Source organism: Sphaerodactylus townsendi, linkage group LG12 (assembly GCF_021028975.2).
Source record: "Sphaerodactylus townsendi isolate TG3544 linkage group LG12, MPM_Stown_v2.3, whole genome shotgun sequence".
Lineage (NCBI taxonomy): Eukaryota > Metazoa > Chordata > Lepidosauria > Squamata > Sphaerodactylidae > Sphaerodactylus > Sphaerodactylus townsendi.
In genome coordinates, this window is record NC_059436.1 from 32,254,780 (window position 1) to 32,278,374 (window position 23,595).

The window sequence follows — 23,595 nt, forward strand, 5'->3', positions numbered from 1 at the left end:
AAATTAAGACCAGGGCTGTAAGCTGGCCACGAAGAAAAAAAGAAAAAAAATTAATCATGGTGTCTAGCATCCTTGAAGACGGGAAATCAGTACCTGCACACTGGAAAAATAGCAGCGTTTCAAATCGGGGGGAGGGAAATGTCTTCCAACAGGAACTAGAGCTCATGTGCCAGTGCCATTGCAGAGAGGGAATGAAAAACTACAGAAGCCCCCCCTCCATCCAAAAAAAAAAATGAACTGTCAAGAAGCAGAGGAGACTTACCCGGACTGTTGACAGCCACTGATGGTACAGGTTGTCGCTACCTGACACAAGGAGACAGCACAGAGGTGAGAACCTCATTCAACCTAGCAGCAGCCCCCAAAGCATAGTCATTAAGGCATCTATTCTGGCCTCTCTACAAACAGTAGCAAAATTAGTGAGATAGCAATTTCTTCTGAATTTAAATATAGCTAGCAGGAGCATTTAAATATAGCAAACTGCTCTGGGGTTTCTATCTGCCCATCTTGCCCCTCCTGACTGTTACACACGGAGACCCCTTCTCTGGGATGATCTGCCACAGGACTCTTGGCTTGACTCCAGAGGCAAGGGGGCAGCACCCCAGAATCTGACAGCCACCTGCTAACACATCATCTTGAACAGTTGCTAAAGCTGCTGCACCAGACAGTCTATGATCCCCACAAAGTAAGATCCAAAACAGGCAAAATTAAAGGAACTAAAGCACACTAAAATTCCAGAGTATTTTGATTTTGGGGGTGGTGCACAACACAATGTCTTCCAACCACTAAGTGACAGAATTTATTCTGGCTCTGACTGCTTTCAAAAGCAGTTTTCAGTTTTGTGGACACAATGTCCATTAATTTGTGCGTGTGTGTGTGTGTATGTGGTGGGGTGTTTTCCGATTGCTAGTTTTCACAGCATCAAGGAGGTCCCAACAACATTCACTAGGACAGTGGTGGCGAACTTATGGCACTCCAGATGTTAATGGACTACAAATCCCATCAGCCCTTGCCAGCATGGCCAATTGGGCTGATGGGAATTGTAGTTCATGAGCATCTGGAGTGCCATAGGTTCGCCACCATGGCACTAGGAGATACAACTCTGGCTTAATCTGGGGGTGGGGAAAGGGCATCTGTGCTGAATTCCACTTCCACTCCAGCTCAGTCCTCCCCACCCCACCTCCACCACGGGACTGAAAATCTACTGCCTCAGGTCAGCGTCCCCATCCCTGGGTGCCTTTTGATAAGCCAGGGCTCAGGACAAGAAGAGGTCTGTGTTTAAAACCTGACATCCTGCACCAATCTTGCTTCAAGGGCTGGCTCCTGTTTCTAAATGAAACTGACAAACTTGAGGAGATGCATACCTGCATATTCGCTCATGTTTATCTCTTCCTCAAAGACATCGCTGAAACCTTCTCCAGAGTTGAGAAGATCAAGACGGCCATCAATAAACTGCAGCAAAGGAAAAAGGACACGTACCAAGGAAAGCTCACCTGTGCTGTTCTGAAGAACTGAAGAATGCACCCTCCCAATATTTCAACAGACACACAAAACTCTCCTCTGAGGGAACAAGATGTTAGAGCAAGGAAATGCTTCAGTTCACGGAAAGTAAATGGCGTAATGGTTAAGAGCAGGTGTACTCTAATCTGGAGGAACCGGGCTTGATTCCCCACTTGCCGCTTGAGCTGTGGAGGCTTATCTGGGGGATTCAGATTAGCCTGTACATCTTGGGCAAAGAAAAGTCTTCTCCAACCACTGAAAATCTCTCAGGTGCAAATGATATGATTGGACCAGGGGCATGCAAAAACAAGTATGCTACTACTGAGCTATAGACCCAAATACATGTATGTTTTGGTAGTTATTCATTAATATGCCACTTTTCTACCAAGTTGGGACTGAAAGCAGCTTAGAACATCATTTCCCCCCCCTTCATTTATCACAATAACACCCCTGTGTGACAGGTCAAGCTGAGAGAACACAGCCAGCCGGCATCCATGGTAGAAGTGGGGACTTAAAACAGGTAGTCCCATCCACAGTGGAGGTAGCTGGCCATGGTGCTGATGTAATGCTCCCAAAGAGGCTTCCCAGCGGTATGGGGAGGCTCGCAAAGTGCAACAGCCTCCCCACTGCTGAGAAGCCTCAATGGGCTGAAATGGACTTACACCAACCAAAAGGTCAGGCTTAGGTCTGAATTGTGGTCCACCGGTGCAACACTGGCAAAGGCCAGAAGGAAGTCAACATCCCCTAGTCCCGCCCCACGCAAGTGGGGGCGGGGGCGCACAGGGACACTGCCACAGCGTCCTGCACTGCATTCCACCGCTAGGGGAGGGTGGCAGTGGCTTCATGGTGGTGGTTTCACCGCTCTGCTGGGGTAAGGAGTCCTGAGAGGGTGAATCCACCAACATGGCCACCCCGCTGTGCCCTTGGCCAGATTATCCCCCTCCACTCTTTGGATGAGGCTCTAGGTTTCCCAGGATACTAGTCTGACACTCTATCCACAATGCCAAGGAGGCTCCATAAAACTAGAGGGCATTTGTAATGAAGACCAGAGATGGTGTACCTGGGAAGTTTACTACTGCAGAACACAGAAGGGGGAGGGGGGAATACTGTTAAAATGGATTATCAGTAAGGCTGGAAAAAGTTAATGTGGAAGGCATCTCATTTTGACCCATAAATTACACTAATTAGGTCACAAAGCAGCCAGCAGTTTTTCAGAGGATGCGGCCCAGTATAGATCACAAAGCACAAAGGTGGGGTGAGGGGGGGGCGGGGATCACTCCTTCCTCAGCCACCTGCAGTACCTGCTTGAAGAGCTGCAGCTGGATGGCATTCTGCAGGAACTGCCGCATGGTGGCTGACCGGTGGGAGACAAACGTTTCTTCACAGAATGTTATGGGCACCTCCTGGAAAAAGGAACCAGAGGAAAGACTGAGAGTTTATACTGGCAAACGCTCTCAAGTAAGCATAATCAATGGGGTCCCAAATTAGCCATTATGGCAAACACGATGGAGAGTCAGGTCTTCTCGGGGATCTTTCTGCAACAAAGAGAACGCTGTTGATTAGAGTAAGGAGCAAAACCAGTCACACACACACACACTCCTTCCATGTCCTTCCTGAGCCCTTCGGGGGAGGGCGGTCTATAAACCCAATAATAATAATAATAATAATAATAATAATAATAATAATAATAATAATAATAATAATAATAATAATAATAATAATAATAATAATAATAATAATAATAATAATAATAATGCAATAAAGACACGAATTGAAAAGTCCTACAATGACCCAAAGTGCCGTCTCTGCAAAGAGGGTGATGAAACCGTGGAGCACATCATCTGCTGTTGTAAGAAAATAGCCCAAACTGACTATCTCGAACGTCACAATAGGCTAGCAGCAATGGTGCACTGGAACCTTTGCAAAAAGTACGGCCTGCCCTGTAGCAAGACCTGGTACGAGCACAAGCCAGAGAAGATCACAGAAAATGAAGAAGCAAAAATACTCTGGGACTTTAGAATACAGACAGACAGACACCTGGCACACAACACCCCAGACATAACAGTGGTAGATCATAGATGTTTGGATCATAGATGTTGCTGTGCCAGTTGACAGCAGGGTAGAGGACAAAGAGCTGGAAAAGATCACAAAATACAAGGACCTACAAATTGAACAACAGTAATCCCACTAGTAGTCGGTGCTCTAGGAGGAATCCCAAGAAATCTTGAAAAACATCTGGAAAGCCTAAACTTAGACAGAACATCAGTCCACATGCTGCAGAAAGCAGCACTTCTAGGAACTGCACATATTCTACGCAAATACCTCTAATATCCTAGGTCCTTGGGAAGGACTCGATATTCAGAGATGAATTCCAGACACTTGTGCTGTGCTGTAATGTGTATAATAATAATAATAATAATAATAATAATAATAATAATAATAATAATAATAATAATAATAATAATAATAATAACAACAACAACAACAACAACAACAACAACAACAACAATAACAACAACGATGATGATGATGATGCCCATTGAAGGAAGACGGGTCTGATGGGTCAACAAAGTAATCCTCCAGTTGTTGCCTTGAGTTTGCAATTGAGGCTTTCCTGGAAGATGGAGGTTCTGATCTGGACGTTCTTCTATCTGCCTCAGCAGTGCAGAGGCTGTGTGGGGGGCTCAGAAGCACTGAGGTCACACGCTTCAAGTTTTCATAGGTTTCTGAGCTAAGCCCTGGCACAAACAAAGCCCCGATCCCGACTTGCTCACAAATGCCCCTGGGCACGCACAATACCGCAAACACTTTGCCGATTCCATTCAGTCGACCAGAGCAAATTGGAATCCCTGCTCAGGGAACTCAAGGAGAGAAGGCTTTAATCTCTTAAATGCAGCAAAACACACCTCTTTTGGCATCATTGGGAAGAAAATGTAAGACTCTTCTGGCTGTCTACTTTTATCCATTGTAATGAGTTATGTTAATGGGGAGGTTGTCTACACATCTGCCAGAGGGGCACCCAGCCCTCACCCTCCCAACACACTTAAATATACAAATTTGCTGCATAGCAAGTAAATACAGTTATGACATTTCACAAGTGGCAGTAATAAGGAGCAATAAAATTATGTTGATGTAAAATTAATGTGGAGGCCTTTTCATGCTCTAATAAAAAATACATTGAGTGCTCTTTCATCAGAAGGGGGCCAGACTTCATACCAGGCAAACGGGCAACACAACCAGGATGACACCCACCCCCCTTTTGTGATCTGACTTTGTAGTATTGGTTGGGCCTGTTGCTCCTATAGCTCTAGATAACTCCTCTCTCTCTCTCTCTCTCTCTCACTTCCCCACATCACCACCAGAGAGGATCCCAGCAAGAACATGTTTGCTTCTTTCAAACAGAAACACTTTCGTCCCTTGATGGCTCCTGTTGGCTCTTCTCTGCTGCAGAATTTCAGTCGCCAGGGTGAAGCAGTGAACTGCAGCTCAAATCCTGACAGTGCCATTCACCCTCCTCGATCCAGAGGAAGCCAGCATCTCCGACAGCCAAAGCCCCTCCTAAGATGCCTTGTACTGCAAACTGGTCCTGTGGAGTGACAGCTTTGTCAGGTGAGAACTGGTGAGGGTTTCTTCAGCTAAGCAGCTCTGTCCTCTTCTGAGGGGAATTGGGGGGGGGGGCATGCAACCTCACACCAAAGAGAGACCAATATTGGTGGTGATGGGTGGAAGAAAAATGGATGGCCTTGACAGCAGTGGCCAAATTGTACCCCAGCTTGCAAAAGTCTCTCTGTACCTCATGTAAAGGAGCACAATAGGATCATTGAGCAGCATTCTGAATGCATGGGTGTAAAATGTACCCCAAATAAATGAAATTTGGAATAACACAGTCTATCAATGTCAGCCGAGAACTCACGTCAGCTCATCAAGGATTTGGGTGGAAAAGAATAGAAGATGACACCATTTTGGCATCAGTTATCCATTGGCCCCATCTTCCAGGCCCAACCACAGTGCTGACAGGGAGCCCAAAGGCAACCTCGAAATCCACACACAGCCTGGCTCGACCTGTTGGGCAACCCCTCTGGCACTGACCATAAATTAACCTGCGAAGTAGATTGTGGGGTTTCCTTTAATCTAATTGTGATAAGGACAACCTAAAAGGTATGCAGCAACCAGATCCTGGACTAACAAGGTAGGCAAAAGCAACCACCACCACCGAGAGACAAACAGAGAGGGGGGAAGGAGGAGGAGACATGGATTGACACAGGTTTTGCTCCGGTTGTCAACTTCCTAAGGTTGCTGCCAGTTAAGACAATAAGGAAACAGCAAAACAAGATGTTTACTAGTTTGCATGTGATGAAAAATAACCAGATTCACAGCGCAATTTGCATAGGCGACTATTTTCCATGTCACCATTGCCGGAAGACAGAAGATGCTTCTTTTAATCTCTCCCCTGCCACCCATTCTAGGGCAGAATTCTACAAACATTTCTAAATGGTTTGTGCTCATAAAGCACCTTTAGGTATACAAAAGCCACAATGGTACTTTTACATGTGCAGAAAAAGGCTCTGAGACAGTTAAGGACACAACAGGGTATAAGGCCAGAAATGGCTATTGCAGAGATTTATGTCGCTGTATCTGCGCGCATCAGACTGGATTATAAATTTTGCATACAAAGTCTATTAAGGGGAAGAAAATGAATCTGCAGAGGAGTTTCTGACTTGAAGGATTTCTGTTCCACAAAAAGCCTCAACTACCAGAGGCCGGAAGAGAAGCCCATCAAGAATAAATGGCCCAGGCACTTAATTAGACCCAACAGACCCCCCATTCTCCTTTATGCTTCAACTATTTTGAAGTGAATATTTTATTTAATGGTTTAAGCCCGCAACTTGTGCGTGAATTTTGCAATCTAGGGTTGAAATGCTGAAAGGGTTTCCAGAAGTCATCCAAACTGATCCCGTTGCACCGGGGAGCCTATACCATTCCTAAATAAAGCCCGACCAAAAAACGCACGGCTTTTCGTGGCCCTCCAGTGAAGAGGCTGACACTCTCTGTATCGGCACAGATGCTGATGAGCTGACACAATGTTGGCGTGGCCAGTAGTCAAGCTCTCCCTATAACTGACATGCCTGAATTCTTTTCTCTCCAGGTAAATGGTAATAATGGTAATAATCTGCTTTGGCTTCCTTTGCTTTGGCAGCTGGGCAAAACAGCCATCCTCGGACTAGAAAACCCCATTTGCTAATTGAGAATGCAATGAGACGTGCAGCCTCACAAGAGAAAACGGGCTGGGGAAGAGGGCAGGCATAGAAGCCGGAGCTATTAGGTCCTCCAGGAGGGTTAATCAAAGGTGGTGACGGAAGGTAGCTGGGAAAAGGTCACATTTCTGTGCTCTTGCGGAGTAATGGTCTCCAAGGAAACCTAATTATCCAATGAAATGCAATGTATTTATGATGGGTATCTTATTCGCAGGAGAGCAGCTGGGTCACCGGACTGGTGTCAAAGGAACAGCATCCTTCTGCTGCAGAAATTCTCCCCGTTTGCTGAAGCAAAACCTGTCTTGGGCTGGAGGGGAGGGGAACAGTGTACAGTGGAGCCACCCAAACCACAAAGGCAAAAAAGACAAGAGCGAACAACAGCAAGCAGGGAATAAATGGGAAACCGTGAGCGAGCGCCACACAGGACTTCAGCTTCTGTAACCCACCAACAAGAATGTCCAGGGTAAGGCAGTTTGGGCCTCAACTTTTGCCCTCTGGAACAAAGAGTGATTTCTGCCATCTCATTAAGTGACTTACAGCCCAATCCAGATGGGGCTCTTCCAGGCGGCAGCGGGGTTTTTACTCCCTGATGGTTTCTGTGCTGCGGGGAGCTCCGATGGAGGTGGCACGACATTGCCACCCCCACACTGTCTCCAGCCGTGGCAGAGCTCCCCCGCCCCCCAATCTGGTTTGGGCTATTAAAAAAGCCCACAGTGCAGATACTTAATCATCATTCTGTTCTCCCCGATCATGAGACCAAAAGCAACGAAAGTACCACAGAGATCCCCTGAGCCCAGATCTCTGCTTCTCAGAAGCTCCCTTTGCCAGAACTTTGCAGGGTGACTTTGGGAGTCTGCGATGGGGACCGGCTCTTCTGACATTTAGGCACAGCGCAGGAAGGGATGTTTTGCTGCAAGGGTGTTTATATATAGTTCAGTCATGTGATCTCCCCCCCCTCCCTCCCAAATGACAGTTTCCTCACATGCTTTAGCCATGGAAACAGGGCAACATCAATGAGCTTCATCACAACAGGGGAGGGGGAGAGCTCCCATCTAATTAGATCATATGAACAGAGAAGCATCTGGCTCAGAGCACGGCCATTTACACATCTCCTTGAGTTGTCGTGGAGACAAACACATGACCGGCTCAGCGCTGAAACTCTGGGGCACGAGTCCAAATGCACTCCTAACACATTCTGACAGAGAGCAGATGGACAGCTAGTCAGAGGGCCAAAAGGCACTGAGATGCTCCCCTTGAAACTCAACTGTGTGCAATGAGGCTTCCCATTCCGTAAAGTCATGCTTGCCTACACTAGAATCACACTCCCTGCTGGTGTCAGAACCTGTGCTAAAGCTACCATTACAAAAATTGGCTGTTTCTTCAAAACACCCCACCTCCACCGTGTTGCAGAAAAGAAACCCAAGACATGCCGAACAGCTCCTTGTGTGTTCCTTCAACACCTGCTAATTTGGCTTGTTTCAATATTTTTGGTCATGTCTCTGGGAGCCCTCCTGATGACACCATCCATGGGCATCGACAGAACTAATGCCCGCAAATACACTCTCTTTTGGCAACAGCCCACAGCTATGGAATTTCCTTTTCTCAGAAAAATACTCCCCCCCACCAGAAAGTCTGCAAAACATTTTTACTTGCCTTGTCTTTTCTGGATATTGGTAAATCAGAAAAAAAGGGAGGAAGGGATTAACAGATACCTGATTTTAATGACTCTCTCAACTATGCATCTCTTGCTTGTCAAGTGTTGACACACACCCCTGAGACACAGGAAGCTAGAAATGTAGATGAAGAACAAATTAAAAGACGCACTGGTCATTCAGTTCAGAAAGACAAGGGGGGGGCGGGGCTTGGTGAAGACTCTGACCCCATCAAAGCAGAATCCACTCTGGAGGGATTGCACAGCTTTGAATTGTGAACAAGAACATTTTTTAAGTAGCTCAGACTCCAGTGACCAAATACGTCTGGTATTAGTATTTTTTTCCTCCAACAGCCAAGCCAGGCTTCCCAGAGCGATTTAGCTTCTGTTCAAGTCCTTTTTGACAAGCAAATAACTTTCTTTCACTACAGGCGTTGTCCCGACAAGCCTACTGTGCTTCGCATAGGTTCATCTGTTTGTTTGACAGACAAAAATCTAAAGGGACATTTTACTACTACAGAGCAAAAACAGGCACTGCTTGAAAAATTTTTTAAAAAATTGTTGGGAAATTTACCACATATATTCCAAGCAATGCAATACAATGTGGCAATAAAATGCAATTAAGTATGTGTTTTCCCCTACTGTAATACTGGGCCAGAGGCTTCCATTACATATACGCTTACCCAGTGGTGGGATTCAGCCGGTTTGCACCACTTCAGCAGAACCGGTTATTAAAATGGTGCTTGTAAACAACCCGTTGTTAAATTATTGGAATCCCACCACTGGAACCGGTTGTTAAATTATTTGAATCCTACATCATGTTTTTTTAAAAAACTGAATAATCTTTGAGAGCTGATTCCTCTCTTTCTCTCATACCTTAATGTCACTTCCTTAAGAGGGTTTGGAGGCATTTTAAGAGTTAACCATTCATGTAGAGGCCATTGTAAACAAGCACCATTCCGGTTAGAAGCCCTTCCCCGTCCATCTCCTCATCACGGCCATGAGGGGCTTTGCAGATGCGGGCCATAATTAAAGGTTTCAGCACATCTACCTGGGAGAGGTATTTTTGCCTCTATTCCAGGGAGGACCCTCTCTCTGTGGACAGCAGAACAGCTCATTAATGAGGCTAATTAGGTGGAAAGGGGGAAGGGTCTGGCATCAGCTGCAGCTTAGAGCTGCTCATCATTAAGCTTGGTAATCTCTACCCCAGAACATCGGCTAATCTGGCTCCTCAGTGACTGACTGACATGACTGAGAAGGCTCGCAAGTTAACACCTGAGTATCTGACCGGCAGCCTTTTTTTTTTTGGTGAGAGGCTAGTGAGGTGCTTAACCCCGCACATCCCAGGGACAAGAGGATTCAGACAAAGGCCGGAAAAGGAGCTTCAACTCATCTGTAACATAAACCGTGACTGGGCTGTTCTGGGGTAGGGCAAGGGAACAGGTTAAAGAAACCACCCACAAGTGCGTCGCACTCCACAGGTTATCTGAAAAATGTAGCATGCAATCCTACCTTCCCCCCAAAATACATGGTGACGAACATTGAACTGAAAATGTTTCTCGTGTGAAGCTTTCAGCAGTGGTGAAGCCACATCTGTGAAAGTACCAGTTTGGAATGGCAACAGACCACAGTCTCAAAGAGCTAGCCTCTCAAATCTGGGGACCAAAAAAGTTGTGACATGTACTGTCAAAGATTTTCACGGCCAGAATCACTGGGGTGTTGTGTGGTTTCCAGGCTGTATGGCCGTGTTCTAGTAGCATTTTCTCCTGAGGTTTCGCCTGCATCTGTGGCTGGCATCTTCAGAGGATCTGATGGTAGACCATCAGATCCTACCATCAGATCCTCTGAAGATGCCAGCCACAGATGCAGGCGAAACATCAGGAGAAAATGTTACTAGAACACGGCCATACAGCTCGGAAACCACACAACACCCCAAGATGTGACATGTTTTGCAAATCTCATTCCTCTCAGTCAGATGACAGCTACTAGGAACTAATTTCCCAAGTGCCACAGAGACCCAATTAAGATCACGACTATTATGCGGAGAAGAGAAGGGCCTTCAGTCTCCTCCTGTCTGCCTCTGTTTTCCCAACACAAACAGGAATGAAGTAAATAATGCTTCCCATGGGCTTTTTGGGTCAAGAAAATGGGGCGTTATTTTTTTGGGGGGGGGGATGAAGGTCCTGCTCTCCACCAATGCTGTGGTCCAATCCTAATTGGGACCCTGTGGCATCTGGAAAAATTTGTTCCCAGTTGCTTTCATCTGACTGAGAGGAATCAGGGCCAGGGCTGGGGGGAACCCAGGCCTAACTTGGAAAAAAACCCCTCACAACTAACTTGGCCCTAAGACAAACTTTCTCACTCTCCTTATGACGCCTACAATTGTAAGTGCATTTAGGTGGCTGCCTGCAACACAACCATGCTGAGAGAGACTCACAGGATCAAGTCATTCCAGGATCCATAAACAGTTTAGGCATGTTTCCACAAAACAACACAACATTCTCTCTACAAGGGGTTGTGCTGAAGTGCTTACAATCCACCCCCCAAAATGGCTGCGTTATTTTCACCCTCAACGGGTGGTAAAGACAAACATAACCTTCATAAAGCAGTGGGACTGCCCTCGAATCACCCTTACAAGGGGTCATTAAATATAAGCTTTCTTTCTTCTGCTGAGATCTAAAAAAATGGTTGTAGACACATTAAATAGAAGCTGGAAGGAGAAGTAAGACCAATGGACAAGCTAGCTTTCAGTCTGCTGGTAAGTATGTCTGCTGTTCCTGCTCTGAAACTGGGTTCACATCACAGCTGGATAATTCACTGCAATCTCTGCTTTTAATATTATCTCTGTCTTTATACCAGTCGAGTGGTTGTATGTATGTATGAGATTTAAGGAAAAACCAGAGTTAACGATTTAGCTAGAGCAATTAGCTCTTATATTCGGCAGGCAACATTTGAACTTGAACTCATCCAGACCCAAAGATGTCCCACTTGGGGGAATAGTACTGCTGTGAGAGGCTGGCCCAAACAACAATTTCCATAGTCATTTCTTCCAATTTGAAGGGGAGGCTAGGGGGCCAATAGAAGATTTCCCAGGGGACCTCCCAGGATTTGTTGACTTGTCCTTAGGAAGCCATGCTGCACAGTCTTGGAGTGGGGTTTTCCTTCCTCACTAGCACTGAAGTTAACTGCCCACTGCTAGTAAGGCCAATATCATACCGGAACTTACACTATGGCTAGGTCCCTCTACTCAGACTTGACCTATTCAACTGCTTTCACTTGCAAGTTTAGAAAGATGTGGTCAGTCCAAGGTCTTACACGGCCACAGCTCAACATATGCAGATACACTGATTTCTGTTGACTTGTGTCCACAAAAAGGAATTTTTGACTGCCAGCAATAGAAAGCGAATTTAGACATTTTCCCTGGGCTTCCCAACACTATGAAAATCACCAGCAGCAGGACACCACCAGTATTTCTTTCCTTTTCCCCCCAAGACAAAAACAGAAGAAACAGCTGTGGTGCTACAGCAAGGTGAGCCTTTTTAACCCACATGCGAGAATCCAGGTTATGCTGTGTTTGCCTCATTCATACCTGCGGGGGATGGGAGATATCAGCTCCATGGAGATTGAACGCAGGATGTCAAAGCCTATTCTCTCTCTCATCTTCTGAAGAGATTGGTAGAAATGGGTGGTAATTTTAAAAAGCAAAGCTAGAATTAATTCTTCAAGCATGCCCATCCGTTTGCTGGGTGTGTACATGACTGTCTGCTATCCCATTTACAGAATCTGGCTATTCGACTACAATGAAATGTTTCTGCTGCACTGTGATGCTTTTCACCCATCCGAAGGTTTGTGAACTGTTCAAAAGTTTCTGATGCTGATTCCATGTAACAATGCTCGGGTCAGATAATGCTTCTGGCCATGTTCCTGGTTTCATTGCTTTACCTTGCATTAAAAAGATGCCAGACAACAGTCACTGAAAGATAGCACAATTCAACTTAACAGCTTTGTTGGAGTCATCTAGTGTTGCCTGAAATCGACTTTTGAATACAAGTCATTATTTTTATACTAGTTGTGAAAATGAAAATGTAAATCAAGTAGGTGTAATCTTGAGCAACGTGACACCAAAACACCCGCAGTGACCTAGGATCAGCAATTATGTGTCCAATAAGGCCACTTTGTCCGTGAAAAGGCAGAAGTTAAGTGGTCAACCATCTGATTTGCATGCTAAAAGTCCCAGAATCAGTCTCTTGAATCTTCAGTTAGAGGACCTCTGGTACCAGGCAATGGGAAGGACTCAGACTGAGAACCTGGAAAGCCACTGCCAGCCCAAGAAAAAAGCACTGAGCTGGAATAACCATCATGTTGACTTAGCATGTGGCAAATTCCCACATTCAAACACGTTCATACACTATCAACATACGAACAGGCTTGGGTTTAGAAACACAGGCTCTCCATCGAACAACTTTGTTTTAAATAAGATGAGCATAAACAAAACAACATCTAATAGACTCAATTGCTTTAACTTTAGATGCTTCAGTTGTGCTGTTTTGCTTCCTCTGCAAATGCCCTGAATTCCCTCAAGAATTTTTGCTAGGAGGCAGCGCAGAAGTGCTTTCACAGTTCGTATACAGGATAAATATTTGCTTTGTAAGTTACATTGTGAAAAAGACATTTTACAGCTTCCCTCTTAAAGCAGAGTGTGAAAGGAAAGGAAATGCAACTTGGACACCCTGCTATTTCCATCATTTGGAATGTGCAACACACTGTAACCAAAGGGTCAATCGTTTTGACAATTCACCAACATGGACTCCAACTTCAGATCAAAGATGCTCCCAATGGTCCAGAAGGAAAGCTGTCCACTAGGAGGTTTGCAAATGTGTTAGTTACTTTTGTCCCTTTTTCACATGTAGTACAGTTGAACAGCTGAGACTGCTCTCTTCCACATAAGGCGACTTGCAGATGAAAAGCTCATACAGGGCTCAGTGACACAGAACTGGTAGGAAAATCCAGAGAAGAAGAGAAGAAGAGTTTAGATTTATATCCCCCCTTTCTCTCCTGTAGGAGACTCAAAGGGGCTTACAAACTCCTTTCCCTTCCCCCCTCACAACAAACACCCTGTGAGGTGGGTGGGGCTGAGAGAGCTCCGAAGAACTGTGACTAGCCCAAGGTCACCCAGCTGGCATGTGTTGGAGTGCACAGGCTAATCTGAATTCCCCAGATAAGCCTCCACAGCTCAAGTGGCAAGCAGGGAATCAAACTTGGTTCCTCCAGATTAGAATGCACCTGCTCTTAACTACTACGTAACTGCTGTGAAGACACAGCTGAGATAAGGGTGGCCTAGGGCCAGCCTTTGCTCTATTTAAATTACCTCCCCGCCTTTCTTTCTTCTGGAACTCAAGACAGCTTACATAGGGATTCCAAGAACACTGCCCATCCAAGAACTGAGCAGACCCAGAATTCAGTAAGGTTCTTTTATTATGTGTTCTTCAACTATACCTGAGGATCCTAGTCACAAATTAATTCAGGGTCACATAACAGATCTGATTTGCACTATAACATGTGAACGTGGAGAAAGTGACTTATTTTGCTCACTATATTCCTGAGGAAGCAGGACTTCCCCTTGGAGAAGCCAGGCTGATTTTTCATTAGCAGATTTTGTTCTTCAATGTGTTCAATATTCTTTTGTCAATAACAGTTTCTACTCATTTTCCCAGGACAACTGTTCAGCTAACTGACCTGCTATTTCCTGGATCCCCTCTGGACCCCTTTTGTAAAAAATTGGGGTGACATTTTCCTTTTTCTACTCATTCACTGCAAAGGCTGGTTTTAGTCACAAGTTGTGTATAGATTAACAATTTCATATTCAAAGATTTCTTGGTAGTATCCCGGCTGGAACTGCAGGCTTCTTAGTTCTGTATTTACCTAGAACTTTACCTCTTGTCACCTCTATATGACTCAGTTCTTCAGACACTCTTCCTAAAAATAGTGCTTCTGGTGTGGGTATGTGTGTCATCTCTTTCACAGTGAAAAAGATGCAGAAAATTCATTCAGTTTCTCTACCATCTCCCCTTCTTCCTTAAGCTATCATTTTATTCCTTTATCATTCAAAGCCCTAATTACCCCCCTGTCTGGTTTCCTGCTCCTGCTATAGTTGAAGAAATGGCTGGTTTCCTGCTCCTGATATAGTTGAAGAAATGCTTACTATTTGTCTTCATGTTTTTGGCCATCTGTTCCTCAAATTTGGTTTTTGCTCATCTTATTGCCGACATACATTTGTTTTAATTGAACGTACGTCTTTCTGTTCTCCTCAGTAGGGGAAACCCTCCACTGTTTAGAAAAAAACCTTCTGCCTTTTATGGCTTCTTAGACTTCAGTTGTTAGCCACACTGGAATCTTTCCTGATCAGAGCTATGCAGTCGATTTGGGACTCACTTAATGTAGTTTTTAAAATAGTTTCCTGGCATCTTGGAGGGATTTGACTCTCTGAATTCTCCAATTTAACTTTGTTTTTTAATTAGTTCCCTCATCTTAGCAAATTATTCTCTTTTTTTAACACAAAGGTAATTGTTTTGGACTTTGAGGGCAAATTTCCATTGACATGAACTTAACGGCAGTGCAGTCACTGTTTCCAAGTGGAGCAACAACATTTACATTTCAGACCAGGTCTCAGGTCCGGACTCAGAACCCAGTCTAGAGTGGCAGCAACCTCTAGTTTGCTTTGGGACCGGCTGCTCCACTACAGTTATTTATATGCAAGTCAAGCCTGTCCAAAAAGTAAGGTCCAACATGCTGCCATGTCAATCCCTCCCAATACACAAAGATAGGGAACTAGTGCTGCAAAATACTGAAGTGGTGGAACACAACTATAGGACTCATGTAGATCAGAAGTGCTGAAAACAGCAAGAAAAGAGAACACATACTACAGCAAGATCTGTACACTCTGGAAGAATCTTCTCGTCTGAGTTGATTTCTTGATTGTTGCCATTCAGTGTCCCTTAAGAAATTTTCAGCTTTGTGGCAATACCAAGACTAGCTGCTTAGCCTGAAGAAAAGGACTGTGTTTTTGCCTATGTATGGTTAGCTACAACTCTGGCTGCTGCCTATGCAATACTAATGAATTATATGACGCATAAAATTGACAACGCTAATGAATTAACATTTGACAATACTAATGAATTATATGAAGCAGCACTATTTATTTATTTATTGGATTTTTAGGCCGCCTCACCCCCAAAGGCGACAGACTCTGGTCCTTTCCACACGGGCCAATAAAAGCCATTCACACAGCTGGCTGTCCCGTGGACAGGATACAGCACATTTCCCCTGCATGGCTCCGCAGATGGGAGCTGGGGAAGGGTTTTTCGAGAATCGTGGTTTTCATGATTCTATTGTTCGAATGCACCTCGGCCGCGAGGCATGTTAAAACAAAAGAATTGCGAAAATTGCAATTCTTAAATAACCCGGGTTGGGGGGGGGGGGGAGACCCAGAGCAGATCCGCATTAGGAGTGAGATCTGTGCGAAATCCCCCCCCCCGGGTTTTTTTACTTGTGTTATCCCAGTGTAATTGGCTCATGCGGAAAGGGCCTATGAATGCTAAAACTGTTTCAACTACATGCCCTCTGCAGACCTATGTACAGCGACTGCCACAGTCCTCCCTCAGGTAGACACATTACTTCAGGGTAAAGAGTATTCTTTGCATTTTAGGAAGCGTCTTTATAGCAGGAGAAGATTTGGAGGGTGAACCAGGAGACACTTCCTTACAGGATGTTCCCCCATCCATCAGGACAGGGAGCAAAGGAATTTGAGTTTTAATTGGGGTTAGCTTGGGGACCAAGCGGGCTTCCAATATTTTGTTTATCAGCCCTCAATTGTGTACAGCTGAACCTATGCTTGAAACATCGCGGCACACAATTATGCCCTTTAGACGCCTTCGGTATTTAAAGCTGACAGAAAGGTGGATTTTTTTGGAACCAGAAGTACTAAAAGCAGGTCAAATAGCTATTATGATTTCCTATCTCACATCAAGTATCCTGAAACCCCTTTATTCACCGGGAGATCCAACCAATGGCAGAATCCACAATCTGTGTGTGGTCCAGTGGGTAGAGAACCAGAGTTTCATCTTGGAGTTTTGGTTTAAGCTGCAACCAGATCTTTAGCATGGGGTACATGATTCAGTGGCAGAGCAGCATGCAGAAGGTCCAAATTCAATCCTAGCATCTCCAGTTAGAAAGATCAGGTAGCAAGAAAGTAATGTGAAGAACCTCTACCTAAGAACTTGGAGAACCATTGTCAGAGGAGACAATATGAACCTTGATCATCCAGAGGTCTGATTCAGTGCAAGGTGGCTTCATGTGTCACATCGTCTCACATTCAATTCTGAAACAGTTTCTGAACTACAAATACAGAAGGAATTTGAGATGATCCATGTGGTCATATTTCTGCAAGGATAATGTTAAGACCAGAGGCGTAGCTGGGCCAAACTGCGCCCGGTGCGTAGTCTATATTTTCCGCCCCCCATGCCCCCTCTTCCCCCCCTTCCCTTAATTCCTTTCCTTTTCCTATAACTTTTTCAGGCTGGAAAAAAGGCCTATTCACAGTTCAGGCTTTAAAATGGCCTGATGGGAACTATACTTCCCAGGAGACCTTGTGAGCCCCAAGGTCTCCTGGGAATTGTAGTTCCTCAGGCCGTTTTTAGTCTGTAGTGTGAACAGGTCTTTTTTTCAGCCTGAAAAAGTTATAGGAAAAGGAAAGGAACTAAGGTAAGGGGGGTTGGGGGCACCGCGGGGGGAAGGGGGAGGGGCCTGGTGCATGGCGCACCCCGGCCCCCTTGTGGCTCCGCCACTGGTTAAAACCCATACTACCTATGACAGGAAACACTTCTGCGGGTCACAATGTGCCTGCCACAAAGCCAATGGCCACAAAGCATGGAGCACTGCACTCTCCCCTGCCTTCTTCTCACCTGCTCCTCCCCAGTCATCAAAATGGCTGCAGTCAAACTAGGAACCTGCAACACAACCCCAGTTTTGCATCTCATATTTCTTACAGCTGTACAAAAATAAAATCACTTCAAATTATGTGCACTATTTATGTTTTTTTAGAGTTGTCACACTTCTTTTATGTAAGGGCTCCCCCCCCCCGGGTAACTCCTCTGTACAATTCATTCTCAAAAACTGCTTTTCACGGGATGCTCGTCAATTCCAAAATCTTTACAACAATTTATGCCATGATCTTTGGAACAAATCATTAAAAGGCTTAAATGCACTTCAATATGTATATGGTTTCCCTAACAATGCATACTAATTGTATCTTTTTAACAGGAAAAATGTTATTTAAAACGCCCCTCATCTTTATTACCAGCAACGGAGTTCAAAGCAGAGAAACAAACAAGCGTCTAAACATCAAGGAAGTGTCAGAGGCAAAGGAAGAAGGACCAGGTAGAGCCCACGTGATGCATTAATTGTATTCCAAAAAACATAATAATGGAGGCAAGACAGAAACAGGGCTTCCAATTACCATAGAGGTGTCTACTTCATAATGCACCTTCAGTGACTTGCGAAAGACATTTTTCCACCCATTGGAATTTTTGAGCACGGCAGCTTTCCAACTGCTATCTGCATAAATCTCTCACGCTGTACATACATAGCTTATTTAAACAGCAGGGAAAGTTACAATTTACAAAATGCATATTTCAGTCACAGCAGAAATATGTCTTTGCCAAAAGCAGCTCGTCACGGAAGGAGAGGTAAGAGGAAGCAAGGCACTCAATTAGTAGGTAAGAAAACTTTCTCCAGCCATTGTACTAGATTAACGCAGCTCCTCCAAGGAGCACGACTCAGCCAATCCGTCCACAGCAGAATTCACACGGCCAGCCCTCCACTAAAACCCAGGGACATGACTTCATTATTAAGCTGCCAGGAGGAACCAGGTTTCTTCTAGTGGGGGAGGACCTCCTCTAACACATTGGTCACAATTTGCTTGCGGTTTGATCTGCTGCATTTCTCTTGTGAGTGATCCACACATTAAGGATCAGTATCTGCTCTTGCTGATGTTTATTCAGCCTAACTTACTTCAGATGCTAATGACCTTCCATGTTCTGTAAGTCTGTTCCAGGGTTTAGTAATTACTCCCACTGTAGCAGATTTAACTGATGCAGAGTTTTAGCTGATCCAGAATATGACCAAATCCTTGCTGCCAAGCCCAATCAGCTGCAATTCTCTGCTCCAGTCCTCAAGGTAACTCCTAGGCTGTGGAAGCATGACCAGGAAAGCCCCGGGTTCAAATTCTGACTCAGCCACAAGCTTCCTCAGCATCTTTTCACAAGTGGCAGTTTTGATTTGTTCATTCATTTATAGAAGAGCTCCTGGTCAACACACTAAAAACCATCAACACAATACAAAGAAAAGCTCACCAAAATTGCATAGGAGAAAAAGGAAGAGCTGGTTGCATGCTAATTCAATAAATATAGTGTACCTTTAAAAATGATCAGAGCAGTAAAGGAATACGCAGCAACATAGACACAAAAAGAAATCAACGCAACGCTGAACGGAAAGGACATTTTTCTCCTGGAGCTCTCATTGTGCTTGGTGCCGTGCAGGTTGCTACAAGAAGGGAATGTCATAACTGAGGCATCAGGAGAGAGAAAGCCCTTTTCCTTCACTAGCCATCAGCTACATTCCAAGAGTTGGGGATTAAGGTCGTCAAACAGGCATCAGCTCATATGAGAGCAGGCTATTTTTTTTGGCTGTTCTGGATTTTCAAATTATTGGGGGCTTTGCAGGTAAATATAGGATCCTTCAAATGAATCCCATAACCAGAGTTCTTTAAACTGTGGTAAGAGGCGAGTTCTACAACCAGCACTTCCTGATCTCCACAATCATCTCTCCCAGCCTCCATCTCCCCAAAATGCAACACGGGAATAACAGTGACCTTCCGTACAAAATATTTTGATGTAACTGAACTGATCTATAAATGTGTATTATGATTCAAGTTATTATCTGTGCAAAACTGAGCATAATGCCTGCACGAATCCCAGTACTTTTCTTTCGAGACATACTGAACAAAATCTCCCCCGCCCTGTTCCACAGTACATTTGCTCATTTTAACACATTGTGGCCCCATGAGAAAATCCACAACTCTATTTTGTAAGGCATCCTTCGAATTAAAAAGTAATAATTTTTTTTTGCAGAACAGCACATAATCGCCAGTGTGCCTTTCATAGAAAGCCATTCAGCTGCTTGCATTATTTCATGGGGCACGTTTGTAGCATCCTTTTGCATGTCCCCTGTGCACTATTAGTTGAGCCAACATCTCAAACTTCTCCTGCACGGCTGTGTATGCCGAGTGCTCCGTTGCCTGCCAAAGCTACACAGTCTCAATTACAAGCAAAATGGGAGGGGGGGGGGAGAAAGGGGGGGCAGGCTAGCGGTATGTCAAAATGCAGAAATAAAATAAAAGCTTAGGAGACAGAGGAACAACAAAAGCCAAGCGTAAAATAAAAAGGAGACACGGAAAGTCAGGTGAGGGAGTCCGAGCAGAATAATTTAGCAGCTGAGCACCAAAATTCCCCCTTTGCTGATGTTAAAATATTATACTGCTGCCTCTCATAATCCCAATACTTCTAGAGTAACAGTAAGGTTTAAAGAGGCTTTCAAATAAAGCGGTTTTTATTTCCTCCGCACCCACCAGGCAGCAAGCACAGCCATAACCAAACGGATGTGATATCTCAGAACGGTATAGTACCAAATTATAAAGTGGCCTCTGACCTTCTTCTATGTCATTCCAGCAGCACAGACACAGTCAAAATCTGTTTCAAACCTTCAGGGATTAATCCGGAGTGGCTATCCCAGCATTCTTCCAAATTCAACCTGATTACCACACACCAAGAATCCTCAAAAAGAAACAAACAGTTCTTGAACGGATCAACACGATCACAAACAAAACTGCCTTGAGGTAAAGGAGCGCTTCCTTATTTCACTAACGTCTCTGGGAAGTTCAACACCTGCTGAAGATCTCAAGGCTGACATTCCACCATGGCCATATGATGGTGGGAACCCGCTTGGAGGAGATGCCTCCTCTCACAAAGAATGAGTGGAAAGACAGAGCTTCCTGCTGCTCCTTCCCATTTGTTGAAACAAGGCTGGATGATCAACAGCTGGGGGGAAAGGATCACTACTGGAGAAGCCTGCACTCATTCAAACTTTTTAGCAACGTCCCTCCAGAAGACTCAAAGAAAGTGACAACGGCTTTGCAAAAGTATGCCATGGTTTAAAAACCCGGTACGATATAATCAAGCAGCTTCACAATGCAACGCTAAATATTCTCATCCTCCCTTTGCAAGCTTAGTTCCCACACCAGAAAGTTGGTCCCAAGTGGAAAGTTCTTGAGCCGCTGGCTGATGGCCAATTCTAAGAGAATGCCTATGGAACAAAGGTGAGCAAATGAAGCCGCCTCACTCCCAAGTCAGGCTATGGATTCGTCGACTAAAACCTATGCTGACTTGGCAGGGGACTTTTCCAGCTCTGCTGAGAGAGTCAGTAGCTGGAAATTCTGGGAAATGAGCTTGGGACTTTGCTCACCCCCATTCTCAGAAGGAAGGTGGGTGAGCATCAGTAACAAAGTCTTCCCATTCTACAGTCAATACAGTAGACTGACCTCCTTTCTGAGATCTGCCTGGTGCCCAAGCTACTGTTCACGGTGTCAGGAAAAGACATTACTATTCTTCCTGGACTTTTATTAAGCCATATATCTCCTATATAGGCCGAAGTGGTGTAATGGTAAAGAGCAGGTGGATTCTAATCTGGAGAACCGGGTTTGATTCCCCACCCCTCCACCTGAGTGGCAGAGGCTTATCTGGTGAACCAGATGTGTTTCCACACACCTACATTCCTGATGGATGACCTTGAGCTAGTCACAGTTCTCTCAAAACTCTCTCAGCCCCACCTACCTCACAAGGTGTCTGTTGTGGGGAGAGGAAGGGAAAGGAGCTTGTAAGCCACCTTGAGTCTCCTTACAGGAGAGAAAGGTGGGGTATAAATCCAAACTCCTCCTCCTCCTCCTCTTCTGCCTCTTCTTCTGCCTCTTCTTCTGCCTCTTCTTCTTCTACTACTACTACTACTACTACTACTACTACTACTACCACCACCACCACCACCACCACCACCCAGTTTACTCTTGTTACTTCCGGTGGATTTTTTTTCTATTGGTTTTAAACTAAAACAAAATCTACCTTTATTTCAGCTCACTTTTACTGATATTCAGAGTTTTGTTGCATAGTCATTCAGATTGGTTTTCTCTTCTTTCTACTATTATTCTACTATTATTTTTTGTTCTAGTTCTTAGCTGATGGTTTTAAGAAATACTCTAAACTGCCTAGAGAATAGTTTTCTTAAGAATGTCGGCACAAACAATAACCCAACTATTTCACTGAAGGCCATCCTCACCTAGAGGGCCTTTAATTCCAGTCATACCCGACAACACCGTGTTACATGCCGAATCCAACAAACGACAAAATTAATCACATAGTCTATGATAGAACGTGTAATCATTCTGTTAACCTTGTATCGTGGGCGGAGGGTAGAAATAAAATGGTAAAGCAAAAAGTAAAAAAAAAGAATAGATAAACGCTATTGGCAGCTTTCTAGAGAACAATTTATCCATTCAACTAAAGGAGAGATTTCACTGACCTCAATTAACACACATTAATTTGGATTGCCAGGTGTCCCCCTCCCGCCACATTCCCTGTCATTAGTAAAGTCAACCGTTGTCTCCTGCCAAAAATACACGGTCCTGGAGGGATGGGGAGTTTCCTGATAAGGACCCTAAACACCAGCTTACAAGGAAATGAAGGGCCGCAGCTGGGCCACAAAGTTCACAATCAATGCCCTCCGTACTGGTGCTAAATGTTCTCAACTCAGCTCTGCTGGATATTACTAAAGTTTCTTCATGCTTTTTTTTTTGGGGGGGGGGGGGATCTTCCTGTTACTCTTTACGGAAAGGAGCCAACACAGGCTACAGAAGAGTGGGAGCATTTACTGTGAGAAATATACGTTCAGATGCACATTTGGGAAGCAAAAGCATCAATAGGATGCCTGTGAGTATGCAGCCATTGGTCGAGGGAGCAATTAGGAGCCTGAAGAAAACTCTTTGCTCTTCTATTCAGCTGCTTCAAGGAATTTCACCACGGCAACCACAACAGGACACAGAGGATGGAGAGAGAGAGAGACGCAGATGAGAAACCTCGTTGGAAGAATTTGGCAACCTCATAGCACGTGCAAATGTAACTCCTCTCAAACATCCACCAGTGTGCCCATCTGTCCTTTTTTGATTTCTTTAGCCTTTCAAAACTATTGTTGGCTTGTTTATTGCTGTCACCTTGGACCTGACCACGTACAAAGAAAAAGCAAGCGCATGATCGTGGCAAAGATGTAAAACATCTATCACTGTGTATTGTCAAAGGCTTTCATGGCTGGAATCACTGGAGTGTTGTGTGGTATCTGGGCTGTAGGGCCGTGTTCTAGTAGCATTTTCTCCTGAGGTTTCGCCTGTGCCTGTGGCTGGCATCATCAGAGGATCCTCTGAAGGCGCCAGCTACAGTTGCAGGCAAAATGTCAGGAGACAAATGCTACTAGAACATGGCCATACAATCTGGAAACCACACAACACCCCATCTATCACTGTGTTTGTTACAGTCCTGTGTTTGTTACAGCCTCACCAGCATCTTCCACCCCAAAACTCTCAGCTCCTACCAATTTACCTTATGAGGTGATGCTACAGCATGTTTAAAAGAGCTAGATACTGAAGTACAATAGTTTGCAACAGTGACAAAATATGGAATGGGGAAGGGCAAGAGTTTGAATTTCAGACTATTAGGGAAGTCTTCTTGACTGAATCATCAGTTAAAGGTCCAAAACTAAAAGAAAACAAATTGACTTGGGGTTTTGCAAATAGTTTTAACAACAAAACAAAGAAACCAAATCTAGAATTTTAGCAACGGTAATTAACTACAAGTAGTCTGGATGTTTGACATCTTTGGGGTCCGGGGGAGGGGGGTGGCAAGTAAGATCTGGTGAAGCATCTGAGAATGCCTTCATGGCCAAGGTTAATGTGGAGTTGTATGGATCAACAAGTGATAAAGAACTATTGCTGAGAAATGGATCTCCACAAACCCATATGGACCTTTCTAGTCTACAGAG

General features: G+C 44.7%; 1 protein-coding gene across 9 annotated transcripts in view; it reads right to left on the bottom strand.

Annotated features, from left to right (window-relative positions):
- DENND1A (DENN domain containing 1A) overlaps positions 1-23,595 on the bottom strand; it is a 275,137-nt gene that overhangs the window by 41,400 nt on the left and 210,142 nt on the right. For all 9 annotated transcript variants that reach the window (XM_048513362.1, XM_048513361.1, XM_048513358.1 and 6 more), the window contains 3 exons: positions 2,799-2,900; positions 1,362-1,449; positions 263-303 (listed from right to left, as the gene is read on the bottom strand). In XM_048513362.1, coding sequence (XP_048369319.1) covers positions 263-303; positions 1,362-1,449; positions 2,799-2,900 — 231 coding nt within the window. The remainder of the gene's footprint in view (positions 1-262; positions 304-1,361; positions 1,450-2,798; positions 2,901-23,595) is intronic.